This window comes from Watersipora subatra, chromosome 9 (genome assembly GCF_963576615.1).
Source record: "Watersipora subatra chromosome 9, tzWatSuba1.1, whole genome shotgun sequence".
Classification (NCBI taxonomy): domain Eukaryota; kingdom Metazoa; phylum Bryozoa; class Gymnolaemata; order Cheilostomatida; family Watersiporidae; genus Watersipora; species Watersipora subatra.
This window is the reverse complement of record NC_088716.1, coordinates 23,580,894-23,593,704: the sequence shown is the minus strand read 5'-3', so window position 1 is coordinate 23,593,704 and position 12,811 is coordinate 23,580,894. Positions and strand designations below refer to the sequence as shown.

The 12,811-nt window shown below is 33.8% G+C and overlaps 1 protein-coding gene across 1 annotated transcript in view; it reads left to right on the top strand.

The window, feature by feature from the left end:
• Positions 1–12,811, top strand: part of LOC137404910 (NFX1-type zinc finger-containing protein 1-like) — an 89,522-nt gene that overhangs the window by 57,342 nt on the left and 19,369 nt on the right. The window contains exons 25-27 of the mRNA XM_068091137.1: positions 8,069–8,200; positions 11,418–11,505; positions 11,612–11,801. Coding sequence (XP_067947238.1) covers positions 8,069–8,200; positions 11,418–11,505; positions 11,612–11,801 — 410 coding nt within the window. The remainder of the gene's footprint in view (positions 1–8,068; positions 8,201–11,417; positions 11,506–11,611; positions 11,802–12,811) is intronic.

Sequence of the window (12,811 nt, the reverse complement as noted above, 5' to 3'; positions counted from 1 at the left end):
TTGCATATAATAGTGTCAGCAGAGCTGCTTAATTAGCTTTACAGGAGACAGATGAAACTAGAGTAGCTAAAATAGAAAATACAGACAAACTTAGACTTACAATCCTTTGACAAGAGTTTTTTAACATACAACGTAAATATTTGTCTCAACAGACAAAGAAGTTTTAAACACTAGGCATACCAAGTTTCTTGAAACATTAAGGTTAGGAAGTAAAAGTGTAAAAGCTCTATAAAATAATAAAATCAAAATCAAAAACAATAAAATATATATCTTTAAATTAAGTTAATTTTAGTCTAAGTTGATGTTACTTTCTTCCCTGGCCGGGCTTTTGTATCACAAAGCCAACTCTTCCATTCGCATGCCTCTGCGCATCTCTCTAAGGTGGAGTTACAATAAAAACCTTTTGATAGTTATTACTTTATTGACTCAGGATTACCTAAAATTCATCTTTTACATTTAGTTGCATTGTTTAACGTATTTTTAATGTTATAAGTAACTTTTTTAACGTAATAAGTATTTATCTTATTACGTTAAAAAAGTATTTAGCAACGATAAATACTTAGTAACGTTATAAGTATTTATCATTGCTTTTTAGGATCTGAAATAAATTAAACCGAATAAAAAAAGTATTCTTGTGAGAATATTTTTGACATTTTTACTGTTGTGGCATACAAAGCAAACATTAAAATGTATCAACTCTGCATGCCGATGTTTGATTGCGTAATCTGAGAATATGGCAATAGGTTAGTAATTATATACATGAGAGAACAACTCAAAATTTAAACAATGTAAACTAAATGTTTACAGTGTTTAAAAATGTGTATTTATTTATATTCTATGCCATAACAAATGCTTGCTTTATAACGTTTGGTGTAATCTCTCACATTTCGCTAGCTCCTCCTCCACGATAAGTAAAAATAGAAATAGTGACATAGAAACTAATAGACCCATATTTAATAAAGTCACTTTTTATTATTCGTAAAAAAATTTATCTTAGTTTATTGGATGATTTGGAGAATTGAGGGCATCTAACAGGCATGATTATGGTGTAACAAGCACTCTTCACTTTTACACTTTACAAAGTGTACCAAAAAAACAGCAAACTGTGGCAACACAAACATGCCTGCAAATTAATCTCACTGGGCATAGAATGAGGGACTTCTATGTATTTTCATTTTATTTTCATTTATTTTCAAATTTTTTAATACTCTTTCGTGTGTCCAGTTCTCCTTGCAAAGAACTGAAGAAACAAAGTGGTGAGAGATTACTCTATTAACCGAAAGCCCTAGAGCTATACACCTCGATGAAGCTAATGGAACTACCAATACCACTACATGAGATTCTTAGAGTTACCAAAAACTGAACCATGAAGCAGCTTCTAGGGAAATTAAGGTTTAGTTTAATGATGGTAGTTTATTGTAGCCATGTGCCACCAAGAGTGTCCACCTTGTTGGAAGAAGCTGAAAACAACTCTACCATGTGGCCACGATCGCGAAGAACAGTGTCATAAGCTCACACGAAAGGGCTATATTGCACCATGTCTAGAGCCTTGCTCTAAAGTTTTACCTTGTGAACACAGCTGTCAAAATAGGTGAGCGTCTTAGGATTTGTCATTCTTCTCCTCCATATGACAACTTTTTGTTCTTTAAATGATTAACTTACACAAAAGTTCTGTAGATAATATCAAAAAGTATCAGTATTTTTTATCATTTGCCATTGCTTTTAATGTTTGAGGTGATCTGACTGCCCGGTTTAAAATCAATTATATAGGCTGTATAAGTGTGCCAAACACCGGGTGTATAAAGTGTGTCGAATACTGGGTGTATAAAGCGTGTCAAACACTGGGTGTATAAAGTGGGTCAAAAACTGGGGGTATAAAGTGTGTCAAACACTGGGGGTATAAAGTGTGTCAAATACTGGGTGTATAAAATGTGTCAAACACTGGGTGTATAAACTGGGTTAAACGCTGGGTACATAAACTGGGTCAAACACTGAGTGTATAAACTGGGTCAAACCCTAGGTGTATGAAGTTTGACCCACTCTCTGGCCTGATGAGCCAAGAGAAGGCAGGCTATGGAAAAGTCTTACATTGCAGTTCATATTTGTACACACCTTGACTGTATTTATATTTTATATATTTGCTAAATGAATGCCTGGCATAGCACAGTTCATAAAATAATTACCCAGTAAATTTGAGTAGCTTGAGCTAGTAACTTAAGCTACTGTAAAATCTTTATTTAAACACCATGGTGCTCTATTTTTCAACCTTTTCCCTATAATGGCACTTAATTAGAGGTGGGGTTTAAATACAGGGTGGCATTGTATTTTTTAAATAGCTTGTCAGAATTTTCGGAACATAAATCAAAAGCAAAGCGAAGTTGCAAATGGAAGCAAAGCGGATGTCTCCTAAATTTTGCGCTCTGCTCTTCTTCAGAGGGAGTGACATTAACCCTTTTAGATGCAAGAAATCTACCAACTTACCTTCAATTTGTTGTAGATCTCTAAATAAATATGCATTTGGTTGCTTAGTAATACTTCTAGCAGTTGATATCTATTGCTTGCAATAAAACTACGATGATCTTATAGCTTGCATTGAAATTTGTTGGAGCTTTCAATTCTTTATTTCATTCTAAATTTAAAGGCATATTTTTATTTTAAAATATATCTAACAATGTTGCATTACAACTTATTGCATTCATTGATATGCTTGCTATAGTTTGCAGCAATAACTGACTTTTTATGCACAATAGAAAAGGAGTTATGAGTGTCGATCCATTGTAAGTCTAAATAATATAAATCTGCAAATCTATATGTTATATAATAATCCATCAAGTGCTAAAAATATATATTCAATAACAAGGGACATAAACAAACCATATTTATAAGACATGCAGAAAAAAATTAACATTTTTAAAACAAAACATCTACATAGTTTACTTGGCAAGTTTCGGTCTGATTGTTGCTTTTGTATGAAACCATTTAATCTGCTTCTATCCTTTTAACATCTTCCACTGTGTCTCCTGGCCTCAAATTTTTTGCACCGGTGAACTAGTCAATTACAGCATCCAACCAACTTTTTGGCAGAGCATAACTTTTACGTGTTGCTCATGCGCAAAGTACAAAATACTAGAAATTCCCTTGTCATACAGCCCACGACCAAAGTGATATTGGGAAAAAGAAAGGGTACTGATGGTTGAGAAATGCAATATTACCAGTCAAATGGCACTGCAGTGCAATAGGATAACTGCAATGGTAGCTGTATTGCACTGGGTGTGGGGGTTATTATATACAACTAACAGCAATAATGAAAGGAAAAGATTATATGTTTATATCTCTCCCCTTGCAATAGGAGAAATGCAATCTTGGCCAATATTAGAAGTAAAATGCACTGATATTATTAGAATAACCAATATTGTTAGCATAGTAATAATAAAAAACCAATGCACAATTTTGTTTACATTTCAAAACGTCATAGCTAACAATATCACGAAGTTGTGATATTTATATAGATTTTTAGAAAATCTATTTAAAAAAGTGTTTGGTCATGACAAACAGCAATAATGAAAGGAAAAGATTATATGTTTATATCTCTCTCCCTGCAATAGGAGAAATGCAATATTAGAAGTAAAATGCACTGATATTATTAGAATAACCAATATTATTAATACAGTAATACAGTAATAATAGAAAACCAATGCACAATTTTGTTTACATTTCAAAACGTCATAGCTAAAAGTATCAAGAAGTTGTGATATTTATATAGATTTTTAGAAAATCTATTTAACAAAGCTATTTAGAAAAAATAATAACAGTAACATATTGCCCATCATTGATGTTGTTAGTGTGACTATAACACTTCAATAGTCATCCAAACTTATAATTAAATATTGTAATAATCTCATAAGAATCGTTAGAAAAAAGTATCATCGTCATTTCCTTCACTTTCACTGCTTTGGCCATCAGTTAAAATACCAAAGTACTCAACAGTTTCCAAAATGTCAGTTACTTTGAAATCGGCAAAAAAGAAATGATTTCAGTACTTCTCCGTTAATTACAGAAACCTTCGGCAATTCGCCAATGCTATAGACTGGTGAAATGTGCACGTTATTCTTTTGTGAAATGCGCACGACTTAATGGTTCTATTCTCTGCCGCTCGGCGGTTCGTTTGCCGGTCTTAATTTTAATAAAAGCAAGGCTTGGCAAGTTTTAATAATGATTTTTTGGCCAAATTATTTTGTCTATTTGTGTATAATCCGGTCAGATGGGTAAGGTTTGGGAATATGTCGACAATTTTCAAAGACTTGGTAACATATTTAAATGCTTTTATGCATTTGTATCATTATTATACTTAAACGACCCCATTGAAAAATGATCAAATTTGTTGATGAGATTTTGGTACAAGGGTTTGCGGCGTAGTTGATGAATAATTTTCGTGAGTTGTGTGCACATGCATTTATCATAAAACTCTCAAACGTTCGCTCCGCTCATTTGGTCATGGGATTAATACAAATTCCATTGTAATTTCTAAACTGTTGTTCACATACCTCAAACTATCAAAACCGCGTTAAACAAGGAACTACTATTAGCCTGATAGCCTGATACAGTTATTAATTATTGCAATGGGTGTTGCTTTCAGAATTTTAACAAAAACAATCCTTAAGCATTGGATTTGAAAAAAGGACGTTGATACGAACAGAAACATCAAAAGAGTTGATTGTTATTGATGTAACGGAGTCATTATTAGTACGATATTGTGGGCACTTTTCTATTGATCACTTGCTGTTATGGGTTCGTAAAATCAAAGAATATCAAAGTGGCGGTCAAATAGAGGTAGCACTCAATTAAAGGTTGGCGCTCTATTTTTCAATCTCTTTTCTATAATGGCGGTCAAATATAGGTGGCATTCGAATAGAGGTTTTATGGTAGTCTAAGTTTTGATTATAATAAGAGCCCTGTCTGAAGCCAGCTTAATAATGGTTACATTACGCGTGTTAATCTTTAAGGCATCTAGTAGCTAATAAGCTAAGTTAGAAGTAACCAATAGTATTTTCCCCTAGCACTTTAACCGTGAGTATTTTAATCGATGTAATAAGTATGTGCACAACTACTAATTAATGTCGCCAACTGTAGTGTAGTGGGTAGTATGCCTGTTTAGAGAACTGGAGGTTCCGAGTTCAAGTCCAGTACCAAGCGGATTTTTCATTCCTAAAACTTGATCGCTGCAACTAGACATCGGGATGAAAAACGACAAACTTTTAGATTTATGTATATAGATTGCTAATATATAAAGCTTTATACCCTAAAGTGGTTTGTATATCTTGGGAGTAGTAAAAGGTCTCAGCAAGTCCTTTACTCACTAAGGTTTGTTATTTAACTATTGCACTAAGCAGGTTGTTTTAATTCTGCACGATGCATCATATTTGCAACCGCAAGGGCTTAATTTACCCTAGAGGATGAAAATATTCGATGGATTTAATAATTCGCGAGTTCGCGTACAGTCAAATCCGCAAATTATTAAAATCTGCGAATAATTAGGTTTATTTTTCTACTACCTCAAATTAAAAACTAGCCGCTAGGCATAGTTAGTAAACGTAGCTGAATTCCAAACTTTTTAAAAATCTTTGCCAGGACTTTGAGTAAAGCCCATTGCCAATGCATCACACTTCTTCACAAGATTTTTCAAGGTTTTCACAAGTTATTCGGAATTCGGCACGGCATCTTCATCAAAAAAAATCTCCTGCAGTTCTTTACATTGAAAAAACTCATAACTTACCACAAGTTGTTAGCTCACCAAAGGCCTCCAAATGGATGAACATTCATGAAAACCTCTGGATGCTGCCAAAAACTTATAGCTTAGCACGATTGACATAAAATTCTCAGCTAAACAGAAACCTAAACACTTGGTATAGGCACGTGAAGGTTTTACTCTATTACTAGCTGCTTTCACGGATTAATTTATTCGCGAATGTGTTCATCCGCGAATAATTTGGTCCGCGAATATGCTTGAAAAGACAATTTTCGTGAACTTTACTTCCGCGAATAATTTCATCCTGTAGGGTATCATCCCCAACTAAAAGTAGTTGTAAAAAAACTATAAAAATGCTGCTTGTGAAAAAATAGATTGTTACATCGCTATATTCTATAAGTAAACTAATAAATTGCTGCTAATAATGAAAACTAATAGTTGTTGTTGATTAGCCTAAACAAATGCTCAACCTTGTAGGTAAACTTACACAAAATTTAGTAGATTTTTCTCAGAAATTATCAGTAGTTTTCTTTTATATGTGATTGTTGTTGTTTTAGATGATCTGACTAGGATCATCATGTATTATTATGTTGCCAGGATGTTTCAAGCTTGAAATAAACAAAAACTGTAAAGCTTTGGAGTTAGAAAACAGACTTCGATACAAACAGAAACAACGATATAATTGATTGTTATAAGTATTCATTATTAGTACAATTTTGTGGACACTTTTCTATTAATCACTTGCTATTGTAAGTTCATAAACTTGATCGCAGTTAAACGCTCAAATTCAAGCGAAAGTGCGACTGACATTTATAGTTGCACCTCACCTAGATATTTTCGTGTTTTTTTTATATTGGAGCTCTGATCTAATAAACATCAGCTCACAAAACGATTTTCTGATCCGGCAGAAAGTTTCTATTCAAATATTGAACTGGATCTTCTAAATCGATTATCTTATACAATCATATGGAATTGATACATTAGTTCATAGGTTAAACACATGTATTGCCACTAGTTCATTATGTTTCGTTTTACTGTTCTCTCTGCGTTTGCTGCAATTCTAGGTGCTCAGAGAAATGTACAGAGATTTGCAAAGCACTAGTTGAAAAGATGTGCTCTAAATGTGATGAGATTAAACTGATGAAATGTCATGAGGCTACCGAGATTATGAGCTGTCTGTCAAACTTGAGTATGAAGTACAGCTATCGCTGTGACACACCATGTAACTTCATGCTGACATGTGGTCACAAGTGCCCTGGAGCTTGCTATAAATGGTAGGTTTAATTAAACCTGTTATAAGTGGCAAGTCTAACTTTACCTGCTATAAGTGGCAGGTCTAACTTTACCTATTATAAGTGGAAGGTCTAACTGTACCAGTTATACATGTAAGTGGCAGGTCTAACTGTACCTGTTATATGTGGTAGGTATAACTGTACCTGTTATAAGTGGTAGGTCTAACTGTACCTGTTATAGGTTGCAGGTCTAACTTTACCAGTTATAAGTGGCAGGTCTAACTGTACCTGTTATAAGTGGTAGGTCTAACTGTACCTGTTATAAGTGGTAGGTCTAACTGTACCTGTTATAAGTGGTAAGTCTAACTGTACCTGTTATAAGTGGTAGGTCTAACTGTATCTGTTATAAAAGGTAGGTCTAACTGTACCTGTTATAAGTGGTAGGTATAACTGTACCTGTTATAAGTGGTAGGTCTAACTGTACCTGTTATAAGTGGTAGGTCTAACTGTACTTGTTATAAGTGGTAGGTCTAACTGTACCTGTTATAAGGGGCAGGTCTAACTGTACCTGTTATAAGTGGTTGGTCTAACTGTACCTGTTATAAGTGGTAGGTCTAACTGTACCTGTTATAAGTGGTAAGTCTAACTGTACCTGTTATAAGTGGTAGGTCTAACTGTATCTGTTATAAGAGGTAGGTCTAACTGTACCTGTTATAAGTGGTAGGTATAACTGTACCTGTTATAAGTGGTAGGTCTAACTGTACCTGTTATAAGTGGTAGGTCTAACTGTACTTGTTATAAGTGGTAGGTCTAACTGTACCTGTTATAAGGGGCAGGTCTAACTGTACCTGTTATAAGTGGTTGGTCTAACTGTACCTGTTATAAATGGTAGGTCTAACTGTACCTGTTATAGGTGGTTGGTCTAACTGTACCTGTTATAAGTGGTAGGTCTAACTATATCTGAACAACTATTATTGAAAGAGTCATGTTGTGGTTAAAACAAACTTCAAGTGGTATTTAGTGTATTTAAATGTAAAACAATAGTTAATAATGTAATACTTGAATGTATCATTTAAATGTGTCCATTTAGTGGCGATCAGCACCAAAGTTGTCCTGAGATTTGTGGGAAAAGATTACAGTGCGGCCATATCTGTAATAAACCATGTCAAGACTGCACCGACTATGGCGGATGTCGATCTTGCAATCAGAGTTGTCTTATCAGGTAAGGCTATACAGAACAAACAAAGTTTTCATAAGTTTGTGTATTGAGTTCATTATATTTCTCAATAAAATCTGTGTTTTCATCAACCGCTATGTCACAAGCTGGGAAGGTAAAAATTTTTGGCATTAGTAAAATAATTTGGCAGTAGCATGTCTGCAGCATGCAAAATGTTTTGGTACAATGCTGGCTAGATGTGTAGAACTGTGTAGATATCTTTATCTATATTTATGTGCTGTCATAATGCTATCGACTTGCAAAAAGTTTTGTCATTTGTTTGCGTTGCATTGCATTATTAGTGGTAGGTCCTAATCAATATTACCTTGAGTGTACATGGGATGATACATGATTAAAATGTGTCCATTTTCTGCTTTCCATGGCAAAGATCAATACCAATAAAAGTTGTGGAATTGTGAAAGTTTTTGGTGTCATTTTACTTGGATTTCATTATAAGAAAAACTTGACTATGAAATCAAACATAAATACAATTTCTTCTGTGATTTACTTCGAAACGGCTATTACAGACATATTTTGGCCCCTTTTGTTTGTGAAATATTAAATATTTTATTATGTATGAAAAGTCGAAGAAAGTAGGCAAATTGTTTTAATGTTTTTACTGTTTATAAATTTTTTAGGAAGCTCAACATAAACTTTTAGCCTTCATTAGTAACAATATATTTGATGCTCTCTTAAAATGAGTATTCATCAAGCTGTAAACATTTAATAAAGTTAATTTTATTATTTATTCCAACTATCTACACTTAACAGCAAATGAAAACCACGAGTTACAGTGAAAACTCGGTTCTCGAGCGCTTTGGTTCTTGACCAATTCAGTTTGTGACCAAAAAAATTGAGATTTCTTTGTCTTGGATCTTGAACATAAATTCGGTTCTCAACCAAACTGGAGCATGCGCATTAGAATTAAACTTTTGGAACAGCTCCGGCAACGGCATGGGAACATTAATTAACGCAGGGAGAAGCAAGTTACGCTTCATAAATTCTTTACAAAAAGGAAGAAACTGTCTGGAATGACGCGCCTCTACCGAAGAGATTTGCTAGGGAGATAACTCGTCTAGTCGAGGTCCCCTTAAAATGTTTTGGAGGATTCTCCTTCAAAGATGTGAAGTAAACGTGCCATTGTTGTTTATATTTTCTTTTACACCTGAATTCTGATGTAACTGATCTGTTGCATTTTTTTGCTGTTTCATTATCAATTTCTGCAATTTTCGTTATTTTATCTTAACTTTTAATGTTTTTGATGTTTTAAGAGAAAAACATACAAAATATGCACTTTTGTTTTTGTTTTTTTTCATCATTATAGATAGAATTTTTTTTATTAAAAATAAACACGATCTATATTTACCGTTTTTATTTATATGTTGTAGTACAGAGTACAGTTTATGGTATAAAATGTTAAAATAATACTTTGCTGAAGTTGTTTTCTCGACTTGGAACGGATTAAAATTTACATATATTAATTCTAATGGGAAAACTTGTTTCGGATCTTGAACAACTCGTTTTTTGAACAATCTTCTGGAACGAATTATGTTCGAGAACCGAGGTTCCACTATACCAATTTACCAGTCAGCGTTTTACACACAAACAAAAATAAAACTGTACTCATGCGAAGGTTTGCTGATTGGCCAATTTAATTGAATAGTCATTGAAAATTTGAATGTGAACAAATTAAATTTTTAAGAATTTTTACTGGATTGCTGATTGGGTAATATACAACGTGATTTTCTAATGATCACTGACCAAGTTTTTATTAACCTCTGTCGATATTGGCTAGCAGACTCATTAGTTACCACCATGTGTGCACACAATATGAAGTTGAAAATAATGACAGGTAACAAGAAAATTGGCAGCCATGGTGGAAACAAAAGAGGACACCAAGAAGTTCTTGCAAAATATTTTGATCATATTAAATAAGCTGGGATGAGTTTAAAAGGTGGTTGAGGAAGGGTGTACTTCGAAACCTATTTTTTGCTACTTGTAATAAAGCTCATACTTTGAATCAAAATCATCACTGAGTCATTTTACTTATTGGAGATAATAGTAATGATAGTAAATAGCAGATTCAATTCTTACTGGTAGAATGTTCTGAATCAATACGATTCTACAGTAAGTAAAGGATACCAGAGAATTAATTCAATTCATTTGTGAGATGAGCCTTAAGGGTTCCTCAAGCAAGCGTGTTAGCGAGAGTGACCATCTCTGCTTTTTGCTTTGTTTCTTACTGTGTGTAATAAAAATTATAGCTTGAATCCCACTTACTAAAGATATCTCAATGTGACGGCCTGCTAAAGTAGCATGTAGGTTATTAGTTAAGAATTAGCCGTCGGTGTAAAAAATTAATTAAAAAAGAAATTTTCATGTTTTTCTGTTTAAATATATGACAATCATTTAATAATCAAATATGTTCTCAAATCTGAGTGAGATATCCTTTAGACCTTTTCACTACAGCAGCTACAGTACTATCGAACTATTGAACTGTCACTGGTCTAATAATAAAAAACTTGTTTACTACACAACTTAGAGAGGTACGCTTCACAAAACGTTGAGAAAGTAACAATCATCAATAGTATCAATCAATCATATATAATTGAGTACGCTATAAGCACTTGTCTAATCCTACACAAAAATACAACCATAGAGTTATTCTTTATATTCGGCTCTCTGTAGTATGTATTTGACACGCCAATTAATCTATTGATGGCCGAGGAACTAATCCAATAAAAAAGTTTGAGCAACTACCAAAAGTTTATGTTATAAGATAGGAAAACTACAACCACATATCGTTATGTCAGAGTTTCCCAATTAGTGGTGCGAGCTGTTGTTCGTGGGGGAGCGTGGGAGTTAAGTATCAATCACGAATATGAAGAAAGTATGTTTGTCATCATAACAACTCACTTATGTAAACCTGGATTTTCATCTCTTCCGTAGATCAAAAATAAATATCGTAACGTCATCAATTCTGAAAACAATCTGTACATTTCACTCACCAACAAAAACCACTTGATCAGGTTATAAAAAAGAAGAAGCAAGAAAAAAGTCAAAGATCATGTTTTGCATGCTGTGTAATACAGTTGACTCTTTTTAGACAACAACATTGACATCTTCCAATAACATTGTTTTCATATATTCTGAATATATTTGTTTAAAATTGTTTTTTAATTTGTTTCATTTAAAACAAGAGTTGTGAGATTGCCCTTATCAGTCGTAGAAGGTGCGATCTTACACGACCTTAAGGAAAGGTCACATAAGGGCGTACCTTACCCGACTTTAAGGAAAGCACTGCCTTATGTGTAGAAATGCTGCCAACATTCTAAAGGAAAGCGTTTTAGGCAAATACTGTAAAAGCTTTTCTATTAATTAATGAGAGTGGTCAATAAAATTGAACTGCATTTGTAGATGTAGCCATGGTGTTTGGTGCTCTAAGGACTGTTCAAGCACCTGCGAGTTTATCATAACAACTGAGGACACTAACTGTCAGTTAGGATGCAAGCATGGCAAGTGTGAGAGAGACTGTGGAGATGCTTGCTCTATTGTACCATGTGACAAGTCATGTGACAAGATGATTGTATGCAAGTTTTGTCACGGGGTAAGCTGCTAGTATAGACTACATATAAACTATGATACCAAGTAGATAACTTGCAAACCCATGTACTTGTTCATTCTCTTTCCTGCAATACACCGATGTTCTTAGAGATGAATAGACAGCAAGTTCTTATGAATTTGGAATCTTTATTGCTTTCCATAGGGCTGCAAGCAAGTGTTTAAGTGAGTTCTAGCTTCTGATAGACCAGGTTCACTCTCGCGACAGGAAGAAAATGGTATTCAGTATTTTCAAAGCAGGCCGTGGCATGCTAACATTTTAATCCTGTTGCAGTGGCTGCCTGATAGGTGGGTTTGTTTATCATGACTTTCCTGACGCTGTCAGGGTGTATCACTAGTACAGAGGTTCTACAAATATTGTTCTCGGTTCTGTAGTAGCGTCCTGATTCACCTTCCCTATTTGTATGGTGGTTGATGCCTTAGTCACCGGTAGGCAATGAAATAGGAATGAATTAAAATTTATATTGTTTATTGCATGTAATAAAATTTTTTTTTACTTACTCCCAAATACTAGACAGCTTTGTGACATTTGTCGAAGCTCTTTTGTTGCTAGATTACGTATTCAAACATTATATGTACATATATATCAATGTCAATGTTTTCTGTCATTTGTCTGTCTAGTTATAGCAATGAAAAATTACCTTCCTAGTAGATTTGAACTCATGACTTTCAAATCACAAGTCTGCTAACAAGCGCACATAACCACAAGGCTAAGCCATTCTTATCATTTTCATTGCTCTTACGATAAAAATGATGTATATCATCCTCTGCATATACTTTTCAGGATTACTCATGCCAAATGTGCTTTTTTATTTTTAATTAATATTACCTTTTGCGTTTGTTTTTTTTTTAATATTTTTAAAAGCTCATTTTTTTATCACTACATACTTTCTTAATTTGGAATTTTCAATCTTTACATTCATATATTTCCGGTTTCGGTAAATCTGTAACAGCTAAGTGCTTTACTAGAGTAGGAATTTAAATACTTTGAATAGA